At 40.2% G+C, this 19,349-nt stretch overlaps 1 protein-coding gene across 1 annotated transcript in view; it reads left to right on the top strand.

The window, feature by feature from the left end:
• FAM13B (family with sequence similarity 13 member B) overlaps positions 1–19,349 on the top strand; it is a 794,661-nt gene that overhangs the window by 310,703 nt on the left and 464,609 nt on the right. The window contains exon 7 of the mRNA XM_053717251.1: positions 17,593–17,737. Coding sequence (XP_053573226.1) covers positions 17,593–17,737 — 145 coding nt within the window. The remainder of the gene's footprint in view (positions 1–17,592; positions 17,738–19,349) is intronic.

The following is a 19,349-nucleotide window of genomic DNA, read 5'->3' on the forward strand; positions in this document are numbered from 1 at the left end:
GTAATAAGCCTAGCCTATGAGACTGCTGGACAGCAGCCCCCTGAAAGGATTACAGCTCATTCTACTAGAGCTGTGGCTTCCACCTGGGCCTTCAAAAATGAGGCCTCTGTTGAACAGATTTGCAAGGCTGCGACTTGGTCTTTGCTTCACACTTTTTCAAAATTTTATAAATTTGATACTTTTGCTTCTTCGGAGGCTGTGTTTGGGAGAAAGGTTCTTCAGGCAGTGGTTCCTTCTGCTTAATCCTGCCTTGTCCCTCCCATCATCCGTGTACTTTAGCTTTGGTATTGGTATCCCACAAGTAATGGATGATCCGTGGACTGGATACACTTAACAAGAGAAAACATAATTTCTCTTGTTAAGTGTATCCAGTCCACGGATCATCCATTACTTATGGAATATATTCTCCTTCCCAACAGGAAGTTGCAAGAGTCCACCCATAGCAAAGCTGCTATATAGCTCCTCCCCTAACTGCCATATTCAGTCATTCTCTTGCAAGCCTCAACATAGATAGGAGGTCGTGAGAGTCTGTGGTGATTTATACTTAGTTTATTTCTTCAATCAAAAGTTTGTTATTTTTAAATGGCACCGGAGTGTGCTGTTTATCTCAGGCAGTATTTGGAAGAAGAATCTGCCTGCGTTTTTCTATGATCTTAGCAGACGTAACTGAGATCCATTTGCTGTTCCCACACATTCTGAGGAGTGAGGTACTTCAGAGGCGGAATGGCGTGCAGGTTTTCCTGCAGATAAGGTATGTGCAGTAAAATATTTTTCTAGGAATGGAATTGACTAAGAAAATACTGCTGATACCGAAGTAATGTAAGTAAAGCCTTAAATGCAGCGATAGCGACTGGTATCAGGCTTATTAATAGAGATACATACTCTTATAAAAAAGTGTTTTAAAACGTTTGCTGGCATATTTAATCGTTTTTTAACGTACATTGGTGATAGCACTGTAATGTTGGTATAGCCTTAAATGCAGTAAAAGCGACTGGTATCAGGCTTATTAATAGAGATACATACTCTTATAAAAATGTGTTTTAAAACGTTTGCTGGCATATTTAATCGTTTTTTAACGTACATTGGTGATAACACTGTAATGTTGGTATAGCCTTAAATGCAGTAAAAGCGACTGGTATCAGGCTTATTAATAGAGATACATACTCTTGTAAAAATGTGTTTTAAAACGTTTGCTGGCATGTTTAATCGTTTTTTAACATATGTTTGGTGATAAAACTTATTGGGGCCTAAGTTTTTTCCACATGGCTGGCTTAAATTTTGCATAGAAACAGTTAACTGAAGCTTCCCACTGTTGTAATATGAGTGGGAGGGGCCTAATTTAGCGCTTTTTTGCGCAGTTAAAATTACAAAATGAATTATCCAGATTCCCTCAGCAGTCCCATGAATACTACAGGACATTTCTAAAGGGCTAAAAAGACTTCCAAAATCGTTTATAGGGAAGGTAAACCACAGCTCTGCTGTGGCAGTTTTGTTGTGTCTGTTTTTAAAAACGTCTGTCGTTTTTTTGATCTGTTTTTTGCATTAAGGGGTTAATCATCCATTTGCAAGTGGGTGCAATGCTCTGTTACCTTATTACATGTACTGTAAAAATTTCGTTTGTTTTACTGCCTTTTTTCACTGTTTTTCAAATTTTGACAAAATTTTTTCTCTTAAAGGCACAGTAACGTTTTATATATTTGCTTGTTAACTTGATTTGAAGTGTTTTCCAAGCTTATTAGTCTCATTATTAGTCTGTTCTAACATGTCTGACATAGAGGAAGCTCTGTGTTCATTATGTTTTAAAGCCATGGTGGAACCCCATCTTAGAATGTGTACCAGATGTACTGATTTCATGTTAAACAATAAAGATCATTTTTTGTCTTTAAAAACATCACCAGAGGATTCTGTCATGGGGGTAGTTATGCCGACTAACTCTCCCCACGTGTCAGACCTTTTGACTCCCGCTTTAGGGACTCACGCTCAAATGGCGCCAAGTACATCAAAGGCACCCATAGCGTTTATTTTTACCAGGAGATTCTGTCGAGGGGAAAGTTATGCCGATTAACTCTCCCCACGTGTCAGACCCTTCGACTCCCGCTTCAGGGACTTGCGCTCAAATGGCGCCAAGTACATCAAGGGCGTCCATAGCGTTTATTTTACAAGACATGGCGAAGGTGGTGAATAATACTCTGGCAGCAGTATTAGTCAGACTACCTGAAATTAAAGGAAAGCAGATAGCTCTGGGGGTAGATACAGAGCATACAGACGCTTTAAGAACCATGTATGATACTACCTCACAATATGCTTAGTCTGTGGGTGATTTTTTTGACTCAGGGAAGATGATTTAACCTGATTCTGATATTTCTACATTTAAAATTTATGCTTGAGAACCTCCACTTGTTGCTCAGGGAGGCTTTGGCTGCTCTGAATGAATGTGTGCAATCGCAGGGCCAGAGAAATTGTGTAGACTGGATAAATAATATGCAGTGCCGGTGTGTACTGATGTTTTTCCAATACCTAAAGAGGTTTACTAAAAAATTTTTTTTTAAGGAATGGGATAGACCAGGTGTGCCGTTCTCTTCCCCTCCTATTTTTTAGAAGAATGTTTTCTAATAGTTACCACCACACGAGACTTCTGGCAGACAGTTCCTAAGGTGGAGAGAAGAGTTTCTACTCTAGCTAAGCGTACCACTACCTCTGGCAAGGACAGTTGTGCTTTTTAGATCCAATGGATAAAAAATGTTTATTCAACAGGGTTTTATCCTGCAGCACCTTGCATACATTGCTTCTGTCACTGCTGCTGCGGCGTTCTGGGTTGAGTCTCTTGATGAGGCTTTACAGTTAGCGACTCCATTGGATGAATTTATTTGACAAGCTTATGCTAGCCAATTCCTTGTTTTCTGATGCCTTTGTTCATTTGACTAGACTAACGGCTAAGAATTCTGTTTTTTTACTATACTGGCGCGCAGAGCGCTATGGCTTATATCATGGTCAGCTGTCGTGACTTTAATAAATAAGCTACTTAACTTCCCTTCAAGGGGCAGACCCTATTCGGGCCTGGTTTGAAGGAGATTATTGCTTATATCACTGGAGGAAAAGGTCATACCCTTCCTCAGGATAGGAATCAAGGGCCAAAAAAGGTCTAATTTTCGTGCCTTTTAAAACTTCAGGGCAGGTGTGGCATCCACTTCCTCTAAGGCAAAACAAGAGGGAATTTTTGCTCAGTCCAAGGCGGTCTGGAGACAATTGGACCTGGAACAAAGATAAGCAGGCCAAGGAGCCTGCTGCTGCCTCTAAGGCAGCATGAAGGAACGGACCACTATCCGGTAACGGATCCTATAGGGGGCAGACTTTCATTCTTCACCCGGGCGTGGACAAGAGATGCCCAGGATCCCTAGGCATTGGAATTTATATCCCAGAGATATCTTCTGGATTTCAAAGATTCCCCCCCAAAAAAAGGGGAGATTTCGCCTTTCACAATTATCTGCAAACCAGATAAAGTAGGAGGCATTCTTACATTGTGTACGAGATCCATCCAGTTCCAAGAGAGGAACAGGGACAGAGTTTTTACTCAAATCTGTTTGTGGTTCCCAAGGTGAGGGAACCTTCACACCTATTTTGGATCTAAAGATCTTAAACAAATTCCTCAGAATTCCGTCATTTAAGATGGAAACTATTCGTACCATCTTAACTATGATCCAGGAGAGTCAATAGAGGACTACAATGGATTTGAAGGATGCTTATCCTCACATTGTGATGCATAAAGATCACCTTCGTTTTTCAGGTTTGCCTTTCTAGACAGGCATTACCAGTTTGTAGCTCTTTCCTTTGGGATATCTACAGCCCCAAGAATCTTTATGGAGGTTCTGGGGTCGCTTTGGCGGTCCTTAGGCCGCGGGGCATAGAAGTGGCCCCTTAGTTAGACGACATCCTGATACAGGCGTCAAACATCCAAATTGCCAAGTCTCATACGGACGTAGTACTGGCATTTCTGAGATCACATGGGTGGAAAGTGAACAAGGAAAGAGTTCTCTATCCCCAATCTCAAGGGTTTCCCTTCTAGGGACTCTGATAGATTCTGTAGAAATGAAAATTTACCTGACGGAGTCCAGGTTGTCAAAGTTTCTAAATTTCTTCCGTGTTTTTCATCCCATCCGCGCCCTTCGGTGGCTCAGTACATGAATGAAATCGGCTTAATAGGTAGCGGCAAGGGACATAGTACCGTTTGCACGTCTACATTTCAGACCGCTGCAACTATGCATGCTCAGTCAGAGGAACGGGGATTACACAGATTTGTCCCCCTGTTGAACCTGGACCAAGAGACCAGAGATTCTATTCTCTGGTGACTATGTCGGGTCCATCTGTCCAAGGGTATGACCTTCCGCAGGTCAGATGGGACAATTGTTACAATGGATGCCAGCCTTTTAGGTTGGGATGCAGTCTGGAACTCCCTGAAGGCTCAGGGATAGTGGACTTAGGAGGAGACCCTCCTTCTAATAAATATTCTGGGAGTGATATTCCATGCTCTTCAGACTTGGCCTCAGTTAGCAACTCTGAGTTACATCATACTCAGTCGGACAATATACACGACTGTGGCTTACATCAGCCATCAAGGGGGAACAGAAGTTCCCTAGTGATGTTAGAAGTCTTACAATAATTCACTGGACAGAGACTCACTCTTGTCTATCAGCTATCCGTATCCCAGGTGTTGAGAACTGGGAGGTGGATTTTCTAAGTCGTCAGACTTTTCTTCCGGGGGAGTGGGATTTCCTCCGGAGGTCAAGACCAAGCAGGAGAGGGCTTTGGTGTTTTTGACAGTGCCTGCGTAGCCACGCAGGACCTGGTATGCAGATCTGGTGGACATGTCATCCTTTCCATCACGGTCTCTGCTTCTGAGACAGGTCCCTCTACCTCAGGGTCCTTTCAACCATCTAAATAGAATCAATCTGAGATGGACTGCCTGGAGACTGAACGCTTGATGTTATCAAAGCATGGCTTCTCCGAGTCAGTCATTTATACCTTAATACAGACATGAAAGCCTGTCTCTAGGAAAATTGAACATAGATATGGTGTAAATATCTGATTGTTATGAATCCAAGGGTTACTCATGGAGTAAAGCCTGGATTCCCAGGATATTATCTTTTCTCCAAGATGTTTTTGAGAAAAGGGTTGTCAGCTAATTCCTTAAAAGGGACAGAATTTTACTCTGTCTATTTTTTTGCACCAGCGTCTGGCAGGTATTCTAGACGTTCAGGCATTTGGTCAGGCTTTGGTTAGATCCAAGCCTGTGTTTAAAACTGTTGCTCCACCATGGAGCTTAAACCTGGTTCTTAAGGCTCTTCAAGAAGTTCCGTTTGAACCTTTTTTGTTCCATAGATATCAATCTTTATCTTGGAAAGTTCCTTTTGGGTAGCTATTTCCTCGACTCGTAGAGTCTCCAAGTTATCTGTGTTACGATGTGATTCTCCTTATCTGGTCCTTCGTACGGATAAGGTAGTCCTGCGTACCAACCTGGGTTTTTTCCTAAGGTGGTATCTAACAAGAACATCACTCAAGAGATAGTTGCTCCATGCTTGTATCCTAATCCTTCCTCAAAGAAGGAACGTCTATTACACAATATTGGACGTGGTTTGTGCTTTAAAGTTTTACTACAGTTTTCATCAAACGTTCACCTTGTTTGTTGTCTATTCTGGACAGAGGAGAGGTCAAAAGACTTCAGCAGCCTCTCTTGTCTTTTTGGTTAAAAAGCATAATTCATTTAGCTTATGAGACTGCTGGACAGCAGCCTCCTGAAGGGATTGCAGCTCATTCTACTAGAGCTGTGGTTTTCACTTGGGCCTTTTTTAAATGTGGCTTCTGTTGAACAGATTTTCAAGACGGAGTCTTGGTCTGCGCTTCATACTTTTTCAAATTTAACAAATTTGATACCTTGCTTCTTCGGAGGCTATTTTTGGGAGAAAGGGTTTTTTTACAGGCAGTGGTAACTTCCGTTTAAGTACCTGCCTTGTCCCTCCCATCATCCGTGTACTTTAGCTTTGGTATTGGTATTCCATAAGTAATGGATGATCCGTGGACTGGATACACTTAACAAGAGAAAACATAATTTATCCTTACCTGATAAATTTATTTCTCTTGTAGTGTATCCAGTCCACGGCCCGCCCTGTCCTTTTAAGGCAGGTCTAAATTTTAATTAAACTACAGTCACCACTGCACCCTATGGTTTCTCCTTTCTCTGTTTGTTTTCGGTCGAATGACTGGATATGACAGTTAGGGGAGGAGCTATATAGCAGCTCTGCTGTGGGTGATCCTCTTGCAACTTCCTGTTGGGAGGGAGAATATCCCACAAGTAATGGATGTTCCGTGGACTGGATACACTACAAGAGAAATACATTTATCAGGTAAGCATAAATTATGTTTTTATTGGCTTCACACCATTTTAAGTGTTATTATTTTTTCACTTTGATTATTTTTTCACTTTGATTATTATTATTCACCATAGCGCTATAGTTATTATTATTCAATATAGCGCTACACTTTTAGCACATCGCTTCCTTTTTGTCACACTGCTGGCTATTTACTGTGTTGTCCACTTTATTTTATACTGGGAAACAAGTAGTAATTTTTCTTAGTAGCCCATTACCTTTGGGTAACTAACCAAATCGGCAAATTGTTGCCCAGTGGTCTTTTTTATAACAAGTGTACAACCAGACTTTACTAAACAGGATATAAGTAGGATATTTAAAACAATAAACAGCCTTTTTATTACGGCTTTATAATTATGTCAAGCCGTGTTTTACCTTGTAGGCTGGGTCCGCTCCATGGTAAGATAGTGGGACTCTAAAAATAGACAGCAAATACTATAACTATATTGAGCTGTCTTTTTACTTTACAAATAAAGCCCCCTTCATGGCCAGAAAAGTAGGATACTAAGCACTACAAAAATGAAGCCCAAATCTAAAAATGAAGCCCATTTTATGAGCAGAAAAATAAGGACAAAAGACATAGTTAAAAAAACCCAGTTGACATCACCCTGTGGCATTATGGCTATACTTAGCCACACTGCTACTTAATAACCGTGTTTTCCCTTATGAGAAGATAAACAGTCAAAATTACCAGCTACATATTTCTTTTCGTTGCGACTTTGTAACTATATTAAGCCGCTTTGTTAATTTGTCACCTGTTATTCTATATATATAATTTTATACAATACAGACGATTTGAAATTTTGTAACAGATATCATTCTGTTTATACTATTTACAAAGTGAGTATTAGCTATCTGAGTGTATTACTAAGAAATAAGGAACAGGTGCAAACAGCAATGCCTTTTGTGAATATTATATACTTTAACGTTTTTTTATTGAATTAATTCATCCATATTTGATTGTAGATTGTCAACTCAATATCTATTGTTATATTTTAATATATGTACACGAGTAGTCATGTGTTTTATACTGTTCACCTGTTGTTGCATTTGGTCTGAACTAAATTTGCAAATGTATTACCGGCTCAATATGAGTCTTATGACGATTTTTTACTAGAGCATAGCCATTGGCTTAAACCAGGCTGCATGGTTTTGATTGGACCAAGTGTTTATTTAACAGGTGAACAGTTAACCCTTTAATATCCCTGACGAAGTGCTGTAGTAGCACGAAACATGTTGGATTGTATGATATTGAGCTGCTAGGCTGACGTGCTTAAGGCTGTGATATTGTACCTGATTTTCTGTGACCATTCACAGTACACTTTTATGGATATCAATAAAGATACTTTTTAAATTTACTCTCTCGGACCATTTCCTGCTGGATCCTTTCCACCTGAGTGCATTTGATTGTCACTTAGTCTCTGAAGTACCCGTGTGACATCAGAACAATGAGCCTCAAGTGTGGGTGAGTGTATGAGGATGTCGTCTAAGTACACAACACACTGTTTCAACATATTTCGTAGGACATCATTAATAAATTCCTGAAAAACAGCAGGAACATTACATAGGCCAAAGGGCATAACAAGATATTCGTAATGCCCGCTCCTGGTGTTAAATGCTGTTTTCCATTCGTGGCCCTCCTTAATCCTAATGAGATTGTACGCTCCTCTCAAATCAAGTTTTTAGAAAAGACCGTAGCTCCCTTGAGGCGATCAAAGAGTTCCGTAATGAGCGGAATAGGGTAAGCATTTTTAATGGTAAGACAATTAAGACCCCTATAATCGATGCATGATCTTAACTCGCCACTATTTTTTCTTCACAAAGAAGATGCCAGCCCCTGCAGGAGAGCAGGATTTGCGGATGATCCCCCGCGACAGGGCATCGGCAACATACTTCTCCATAGCACAGTTCTCCGCAACAGACAGAGGGTATACCTTGCCCCGAGGAGGAATGGCTCCGGGGTGGAAGGTCTATGGCACAATCGTAAGACCAGTGAGGAGGCAACGTACCAGCACAAACGTTGTCAAAAACGTCTAGGAACTCTCGGTACTCCTCTGGCAATTGAGATACCGAAGAAGTGCATAAGATTTTGACTGGTTTCCGAAGACAAGTGGAAATACATTGCGGAGACCATGACAATATTTCGGACCTGCGCCAGTCGAGACTGGGATTGTGCTTTTGGAGCCAGGGATAACCCAGAACAACCGGAAAATGTGGAGAGTTAATCACCTGGTACTGGAGGGTTTCAAAAGGGAGAGCCCCTACAGCCATGGATAACGGAGCGGTTTTGTGAGTATCGAATGCGGGCTGAAGGGGCCTGCCATCAATGGCCTCAATAGCAAGCGGAACAGACCAAGGCAATACAGGAATTGAGTGCTTTGATACAAAAGCACTGTCAATGAAATAGCCCTCAGCACCGGAGTCAACAAGAGCCAGGAGAGGACATTTGTGACCAAAGGTTTCTCCTTTAGTGGTTCTGGGGATGAGGATAAACCACCCATGGTCTGCCCCTGACAGGACCTTAGGTGCGAGCGTTTCCCGGCCGTGTAGGACAAGACTTTAAAAGGTGGCCCTGTAACCCACAATAGAGGCAGAGCCCCTCCCTCCTCCTAATGGCCCTCTCCACCACGGAGAGACACATGAATCCCAACTGCATCGGCTAAGCAGTACCTGGTGACTCGGGACCAGGAGGAGAGGGAGGCATGGGTGAGAACGAACATGTAGGAGACAACGGAACAGGAGGCTTCCGCAAGAGCTCCTTGAAAGAGGGCCTTTCTCTGAGTCTGATGTCAACTAGGATCAAAAAAGGCACCAATGGCTCGAGATCCTCTGTTAAATCTCTGGCAGCAACTTTGTCTTTAATTGCATCAGAGAGCCCATGAAAGAAGGCGGCAACAAGGGCTTTATTGTTCCAACCTACCTCAGCGGCAAGCGTACGGAACTCAATGGCTTACTGAGCAACAGATCTCATACCTTGCTGAATGGACATGAGTTGTTTAGCAGCAGAGGAGGAGTGAGCCGGAACATCAAATGCCCTTTGAAAGGAGGCCACAAATTCAGGGTAATTTGAAATCACAGGTTTATTAGTCTCCCACAAGGGATTAGCCCAGGTAAGAGCGGTGTCAGAGAGTAACGAGATGAGAAATCCCACCTTAGCTCTGTCGGAGGGAAACGCCTGAGGTAACATCTCAATGTAAATGCCAACCTGGTTCAAAAACCCTCTGCACTGAATAGGATCGCCTCCATATCACTGAGGTAGAGGTGCAGAACCAGACAGGCTCCTGGTAGGACTAGGTGCAGCAGTGGAAACGGGAGCAGCCAAAACTTGTGGGACACTGTGGTCCAAATGTGCAGTGCGAGTCAGCAGGGTTTGCAGAACTAGTGCAATATTATCCAAGCAGTGATCCTGTTCATCCATCCTGGAAATGATGGTAGGTAAAGGTGGATTATTAGCACCATCAGGATTCATGGCCCTTCAGAGTGCCAGGAATCAGACTGAGACGAGAAGTGCAAAAATAATCACACATTTATTAATAACAAAAAATAATAAAAAGTCCACAATTCAAATAAGCCAGCAGTCAAAACCAGAGCTGGTAGTCAGACGAGCCGAGTCAGGAATCAGGAGGGACGTCAGACAGCCAGGTAATACACAGGAACTCACAAACAGGTCTGAGACAACGCAAGGGCAAAGGATACTGAACAGAGGCCCTTTAAATAATAAGTGATGACATCACAATTCTGAGACTGAAACCTGTCTCACACGGATGATGTACAACAGTCTGGCCATAATAGGGCGTGCAGGAAATGAGCAGCATCACACACTCTGCACCAGATTCAGCAAGAAATGGTAAGCAAAATGGCTGCCAGCAGCACATGGCAAACAAAGCAGGGAAAAAACCCTGACAATACCTGAGCTGAGAACTACCACAGTTATAACCATTTCCCATAAAATAAAAAATCTTCATGTACCAGTGAAATACCCACAAGGAATCAGGAAAATAACCCTATACCACCCACAAAAAAAATAAAAAAATTACCCCATAAATGGTAAAGTGCTTCTGTACCTTACTAATACTTGCCAGATACACACATGCCCAGGAAAATGCCCATTTACCTCTTAAATAAATCCTTATACCCCAATGATAAAGCTTATGTGTATGAAGGTCAGTAAATCCCCAAGAAATTCTCTTAAGATTTACCCCTGTATCCTGACTTATTGCCAGTTTACCTTCAGAACCCAGTGACTAGGATAATACTCCCGTATCTGTGATATAATCAATTTTTATTTTGGTTATTTGTAGTGTGCCAATGTATTCTGTAGCTCTATAGTGTGGGTACATTAAGTAAAGATAACACAAGGGAAGACAGACAGAAGAGGGCCCATGAAAGTGTTTTGTGTACATGAGAAGTACCTGTAAATCCCTAGTTATCTGAGAATGATGCCCATTCTGTGTAGAAAAATGCTGATATTCCCTGGGAAATGCTTACAAAGATACTGTGCCCAGGAAAATGCCCAATTGACAAATTTCATCACTCCATTCCCAGGGAAATAGCACTGTACCAATATGCTTCTGTAACTAGAACAAATTATTCTGTACCTGAGAAGTACTTTAGCTATTCTCTTGATGCTTTTGTGGTTGGTGGGTTCACAATGTCCCTGAATGGCAGTTTGGAAATGTGGTTCTCTACTCTGGCGATACTATCAAACATGTCTCGTGAGTTGTAAGACATTTTTGATAGTATCGCCAGAGCAGAGAACTTATTGCACAATCAAATATATATATATATATATCCCTATGAGCTTAATATTCTATGTGTACTATACTATAAATATGAAATGGGACACACACAGGATAAAAAGAAAGCTGCAGAACTGGAATGCCTATTTGTCAATAGAAAGTGTGACATTAACTTGAAATCTAGTTGTCACATTTCCAAAAGTCAATTATGTCTTCATCAATGTTAAAGATTCAAGTTAATGTCATATTTTTTTATTGACACATAGCCATTGCAGTTCCACAGCTTTCTTTTTTATCGTGAGTCCCATTTCATATGAAGGTATAGTTTTATACACATCTGCCTTGAATCTTGCAGTTTTTTGACAATCTTGCTGGACTGCAAATTAACCAAACAGGGACTGTCACATTTATGTTTGTTTTAAGCAGTGTTATCTACAGAATATTTATATTAATATTTATATTGTAGTATTAATGTCACAGCAGGGCACATAATCTTGCTGGGCTGCAAATTAAATACCAATTACAGTGTGTGGGGGGGGGGGGGGGGGGGGGTTGGAGCCATGGCAGTAGCCCGCACAGGGTGCAACACCTAAGGCCAGGCCTGTATGTGTGTGTGTGTATGTATATATATACAGGTGGCCCTCGTTTTAAAACGGTTCAATTTACACCGTTTCAGAATAACAACCTTTTTTTCCAGTCATGTGGCTGGTATTGAAAAGCATTGAGAAGCAGTGCATTTATTAAAATAGCCAGAAGGTGGAGCTGTCCGCTTCTGTTGCAGCAAAGCCAAGCAAGCTGAAAATAATCAGTTTAACCAGACCTGAGCTATTGAACAGATTTCAAAGGAACAAGATCTTCCTGTCTATAAATCAGTCCAGATTGGAATGCATAGAAAGAACTGTTTGCAGAAAAATGCAAGTGAAGTCTGTGTTGTGTGATTATTTTATTAGGTTTATAATGCTGTTTAGCAAATGTTTTTGTTCATTTAACTTAGTTTAATTATATATTCTGTGTTGTATGGTTATTTTATTAGGTATATAATGCTGTTTAGCATTTAAAGTCTTCATTTCAAAGCTTTAAAAATAATGTATTAGGTGATACTTATGTCAATTTTGAGAGGGGCCTGGAACCTATCGCCCTCACTTCCCATTGACTTACATTATAAACTGGGTTTCAATTTACAATGGTTTCGATTCACAACCATTCCTTCTGGAACCTAACCCCGGCGTAAACTGAGGGCTACCTGTATATATATGTGTGTGTATTATGATTTAAAAAGAGTAAGCACAATTGATTGATAATAAAGGTCTTCAGCCAAACACTAACCATGAGTGAAAGAAAAGTTTTTGTGTTATCATTCATATTCTCTGAAAAATGGCAAGAAATCATAAATTCTGTCAGGGTATGTACATTTATGAACACAACTGTATATGTATATAAATATATCAAAATAACAAGAGTATTGCATTGAGCAATGATACTTTTTTATTGGACTAACTATACATTTATAAGTTGACAAGCTTTCGAAAGAGTTCCTTCCTTTATCAAGTCTGAAGCAATACTGGCCAATTCAATGGAATTTACAGATTATATCTTAAAACACAGAATAGTTAAAAAGACAGAAAGTGCAGGGAGAGGAGGAGGTGTCGTAAAAATCATGAGAGGAGGAGGTGTCGTAAAAAAGTATCATTGCTCAATGCAATACTCTTGTTATTTTGATATCTAAATCTCTGGACTAACACGGCTACTCCAATCAACGTGTATATATATATATATATATATATATATATATATATATATATATATATATATATATGTGACGTTGGTTGGAGTAGCCGTGTTAGTCCAGAGATTTAGATATCAAAATAACAAGAGTATTGCATTGAGCAATGATACTTTTTTTTATTGGACTAACTATACATTTATAAGTTGACAAGCTTTCGGATGAGTTCCTTCCTTTATCAAGTCTAAAGCAATACTGACCAATTCAATGGAACTTAAAACACAGAATAGCTAAGAAGACAGTGCAGGGAGAGGAGGAGGTGTTGTAAAAATCATGAGAGGGGCTTAGGTAACAGGCAGACAGTGTCCAGTGTAGGAGAACAGACAGGGGAAATATATAGCTTTACATAGAGCGTATACTGACATAAAGTTATATATGAACATTAAATCAATATCTATAAAGATGTGAACTTGTATATACAGGGGGAATACAAAAGTTAAAAAAAGACAAAAGTGTGGACATAGGCTTACCTGTGTACCTATGTATAAAGAATGTGGAATATACAATGTAATTGACTAAATGAAAGTACATTACAAAAATTTTTGATAATGTGTTAAGAATCCAGAGTCCACATTTAGTCCAGCATTAAACAGGTTGAAGTGCATTATCATTTTCATTTCAAAGGTTTTTCTTTCCATGGTGTTTTTGAAGTTGCCTCTGAGAATTTTGATTTTGAGGTTTTGGATGTAGTGGTCAGGTTGGGTGAAAGGGTGACCAACAGGGGTGCAGTAATTTGTTTCACAGTGGTTTTTGATTGAGTGTCTGTGTAAGTTCATTCGAAGGTGCAGTTTTTTGCTTGTTTCTCCAATATAGCATCCCATTTCACGTGCAGTGCAATGTATCATGTATACCACATTTGCAGATATACATGAATATGCCCCTTTAATGTTATAAGATTTATTATTGTGATTTGCTGTGCTGCTTTCACAAACGTGTTGACACAGTTTGCAGAGAGCTTTATAGCAGCACTTGGTTCCATTCTGAGTGTTCTTTTTCTCAAGGGGTAGCTTCCTATGTACCAGTTTCTGCTTTAGGTTAGGTGGTTGTCTGTATGCCAGGATTGGGGGTTTTGGAAAGATTTTTTTGAGTGTGGGATCCTCTAAGAGTAGTGGCTGTAAGTCTTTTATGATTTTTCGTATCCCTTCCACAGCAGGGTTGTATTTGACAACTAGTGGGATACGTGATATGTTTTTCTTCTCCCTGTATTGTAGTAAGTGTTCACGTGGAGTATTGAGGGCAGAGTTAATTTTTTTTATTTATAGTCCTTGTTTTGTGATCTTTTTCTCTGAATGATTGGGACAGTGTGATGAGGTGTTTGTCACGGTCCTTGGTATCTGAGCAAATTCTGTGGTATCTTGTAGCCTGACTGTAGATTATGGAATTTTTTATGTGATTGGGGTGGGAGCTGGAGCTGTGGAGGTAGCTGCATCTATCTGTTGGTTTCCTGTATACAGATGAGTGCAGTTTGCCATTTGTGATGGATATTGTTGTATCCAGGAAGCTGACACATTCTCTAGAAAAGTTCATTTTAAGCTTGATTGATGCATGAAATAGATTAAATCATTTATGAAAATGTTCAAGGTTTTTTTCTCCTTCTGTCCATATGATGAAAATATCATCGATGTAGCGAAAGTATTTGAAGGGTTTGTGAGGGTGAGTAGCTAGGAATCTCTGTTCTAAGTCAGCCATGAAAAGGTTTGCGTACTGTGGTGCCATTTTAGTGCCCATGGCTGTTCCCATGGTTTGTAAGTAGATGGAGTGGTTGAAGATTAAATAATTGTGAGTAAGTATAAATTCTGTAAGTTTACTGACCGTAGAAGCACTATATGTCTGGTTAGGGCTGTTGGAGCAAAGAATGTTTAAGCAGGCATCAATACCATCTTTATGTGGAATATTGCTGTACAGGGATTCCACATCCATTGTCACAAGTATAGTATCTTCTGGCAATTCTGTTATCTGGCTGATTTTGTTAAGAAAATCAGTGGTGTCTTTTATAAAGCTAGTGGTGTTAATAACTAAAGGCTTCTTAAGCCTTTAGTTATTAACACCACTAGCTTTATAAAAGACATCACTGATTTTCTTAACAGAATTGCCAGAGGATACTATACTTGTGACAATGGATGTGGAATCCCTGTACAGCAATATTCCACATAAAGATGGTATTGATGACTGCTTAAACGTTCTTTCCTCCAACAGCCCTAACCAGACATAAAGTGCTTCTACGGTCAGTAAACTTTCAAAATTTACACTTACAATTATTTCATCTTCAACCACTCCATCTACTTACAAACCATGGGAACAGCCATGGGCACCAAAATGGCACCACAGTACGCAAACCTCTTCATGGCTGACTTAGAACAGAGACTCCTAGCCACTCACCCTCACAAACCCTTCAAATACTTTCGCTACATCGATGATAATTTCATCATATGGACAGAAGGAGAAAAAAACCTTGAACATTTTCATAAATCATTTAATCTATTTCATGCATCAATCAAGCTTAAAATGAACTTTTCTAGAGACTGTGTCAGCTTCCTGGATACAACAATATCCATCACAAATGGCAAACTGCACTCATCTGTATACAGGAAACCAACAGATAGATGCAGCTACCTCCACAGCTCCAGCTCCCACCCCAATCACATAAAAAATTCCATAATCTACAGTCAGGCTACAAGATACCACAGAATTTACTCAGATACCAAGGACCGTGACAAACACCTCATCACACTGTCCCAATCATTCAGAGAAAAAGGTTACAAAACGAGGATTATAAATAAAAAAATTAACTCTGCCCTCAATACTCCACGTGAACACTTACTACAATACAGGGAGAAGAAAAACATATCACGTATCCCACTAGTAGTCAAATACAACCCTGCTGTGGAAGGAATACGAAAAATCATAAAAGACTTACAGCCACTACTCTTAGAGGATCCCACACTCAAAAAAATCTTTCCAAAACCCCCAATCCTGGCATACAGACAATCACCTAACTTAAAGCAGAAACTGGTACATAGGAAGCTACCCCTTGAGAAAAAGAACACTCAGAATGGAACCAAGTGCTGCTATAAAGCTCTCTGCAAACTGTGTCAACACGTTTGTGAAAGCAGCACAGCAAATCACAATAATAAATCTTATAACATTAAAGGGGCATATCCATGTATATCTGCAAATGTGGTATACATGATACATTGCACTGCATGTGAAATGGGATGCTATATTGGAGAAACAAGCCAAAAACTGCACCTTCGAATGAACTTACACAGACAATCAATCAAAAACCACTGTGAAACAAAATACTGCACCCCTGTTGGTCACCATTTCACCCAACCTGACCACTCCATCCAAAACCTCAAAATCAAAATTCTCAGAGGCAACTTCAAAAACACCATGGAAAGAAAAACCTTTGAAATGAAAATGATAATGCACTTCAACCTGTTTAATTCTGGACTAAATGTGGACTCTGGATTCTTAACACATTATCAAAAATTTTTGTAATGTACTTTCATTTAGTCAATTACATTGTATATTCCACATTCTTTATACATAGGTACACAGGTAAGCCTATGTCCACACTTTTGTCTATTTTAACTTTTGTATTCCCCCTGTATATACAAGTTCACATCTTTATAGATATTGATTCAATGTTGATATATAACTTTGTCAGTATATGCTCTATGTAAAGCTATATATTTCCCCTGTCTGTTCTCCTACACTGGACACTGTCTGCCTGTTACCTAAACCCCCCTCATGATTTTTACGACACCTCCTCCTCTCCCTGCACTGTCTTCTTAACTATTCTGTGTTTTAAGATATAGGGGCATATGCATCAAGCTCCGTATGGAGCTTGATGCCCCGTGTTTCTGGCTGCTGGTGCAATACTGAATACGGCGAGCGTATTGCTTGCCGTATTCGGCGATGTCTGGCGGACCTGATCCACAGTGTCGGATCAGGTCCGCCAGCCCTTGATAAATAGGGACCATTATCTGTAAATTCCATTGAATTGGTCAGTATTGCTTTAGACTTGATAAAGGAAGGAACTCTTCCGAAAGCTTGTGAACTTATAAATGTATAGTTAGTCCAATAAAAAAAGTATCATTGCTCAAAGCAATACTCTTGTTATTTTGATATATATATATATATATATATATATATATATATATATATATATATATATATATATATATATATATATATATATATATATATATATATATATATAAATATCACAATTGACACAAGTCCAGTGAGTGCGGATCTTTACTATATTGGATACAATTTATTTTTCAAATCCACCATGACTGTTCTCGCTCTCTCTTGCTCTCTTCACAAGATTTAAATCTATATCACACTCAACTCCCTTCTAATTTTCACTCCTTATTTCCTGTCTCATCTCCCCTGTTTATCTGCACCTCAAACCTATTATAACTTTCTTCCTACTTTCTTCTCCAATTTCCACTTCCTTTTTAATCAGCAATTATTAAGATGTTCAACTCTTTACTCCTGCACTTTACTCTAGCATTGTGGGTAGATAAGGGGTTATTACTGAGTTAGTATTACATATTTTATATGACATGATTTGAAAATTGCTCATTGCTTCTTTCAATTGACCCTTTGCTCTAAATTCAATATTTTGCATTCATAGGGAGGATACTATAGAAGATGATGCTAGCACCCAGTATGGCCATGGTAGTTCTCATTCTGTAATTTGTCCTTATATTGAATACTGTGATTCGCCTTCAGAATCAGATGTGAAAGCTCCTTCTTTTCAAGGAGAAGATATGAAACGGGTATGTACAAGAAATATAATTTTAGATTAAACAATGCTATTGTTTTTGGAAAAAATAGTAATAATGTGGTAATAATGTGGAACAAGGTCTCCACAAGGTACAACATCCCCTGAACCAAACAGCACACCAACAAAAGTAAAGCTAATAGTAATCAGTTCATTGTTGCTGATAGAAATTTTGTTAATCTTTGTATTTATTAGCTAATTGAGGGATATCCTTATAGCCCCAACGATAAGTGATTGCAAATTATTTTCCTTCTTTTGGCAGTGAGAGTCCACAAGAACATTTCTAATCTATGGGAAATACTATTCCTGGCCACTAGGAGGAGGCAAAGATCCCCAAACAAGGCTATAAATATCCCTCGCACTTCCCCTACCCTCCAGTAGTTCTTGGCCTCGTATCATGGAGGTAGGCAGAGAGAGGTGCTCTGTTAAAAAAAAGATGAATTGCGCCAGGGATAATATAGCCACATAAATTTCAAGAGTGTATTGGTAAATATCATGCTGGTCGACGCTGGGTTTCCCATGCCTCTTTCCAGTCTAACCCAAATCTCCTGTCTGATAACGAGGTGTGTTTCACACTAAATTACAGACTTATAAGTTTCCACCTCTTACATGGCATTTATCTAATAAAGAGGTGGTATAGGTCTTGTCCCTGCGCTAGGATGCGTGTTCTGTGCACATTCCTATGCCCTTTGACAGGTGTTTGTTTGCCATAAATAAGCTCCAACCGTAGTCAAGGGCTGTGGGGGCTGCGCCTTGGCCCGTCAACATGCAGGACAGTGACAAATATTTCATATAACCTGTCACAGGGTGTAATAAAGACTGCAGGCTATGTTTCTATACACTCTGTGACTATGTTTCCCGCCCTAGGCAGCGCTTTCCCTTCAGATCCACTGCGCAGTAGTCTTGTGGGAGAGCGGTAGTAAGCAGCTCTGCCGAATCAGAGTTGGTAAGACAGCCTAAATAGGGCTTACAAGAGGACAGTTACTTGGTGCTTGGGACTTAAATACCCCGCTGTGTATTCACCAAAATGTTGTCTCTATAACAATGAACAACTCTATGCTACTAGAGAGTCTAGAGGCATCTTCCTAGATGGCTTCCATTGACAATAATAAATGCATGCTTTACAAATTAAAAACTTTGATCCTCCCGGCACAGCTCTGTAATTGTTGCCTAACATTTCCTGACATCTTGCTCAGGAGGCCCAAGCGGTCAGACTGTGGAGGAGCCCCTATGGGCCCGTTCTGTAGCAGGCCCTACTATGGCTTCTAAGGCCTTGACTAATGCAGACAACCCTGTCCAACATCCTGTGAACATGACTTCTCTTGCCCCAGAGTCTTGTGCGGAGAGCGAGTCAGCTCCGGCTGGGATGGGCTGTCTACCCGATGACCCTACGACCCTTATAGAAGCAGCTGTGTTTGCTGCACTGAACACTAGACAGGTGTCGTGGGAAAAGGAAGAGAGAGGTTAAGCATTGCTCTCCGGCATGTAGCCCCGGCACAGCAACGGAGACCACAACCAATAGTTTTGGGCAGCCTTCTGAGGGTGATCCCATAGTTGACTTTGAAGGAGAAATTTCTTCCTCCTGACCCTTCAAATGTAGAGTCAGA

Source organism: Bombina bombina, chromosome 6 (genome assembly GCF_027579735.1).
Source record: "Bombina bombina isolate aBomBom1 chromosome 6, aBomBom1.pri, whole genome shotgun sequence".
NCBI classification, from domain to species: domain Eukaryota; kingdom Metazoa; phylum Chordata; class Amphibia; order Anura; family Bombinatoridae; genus Bombina; species Bombina bombina.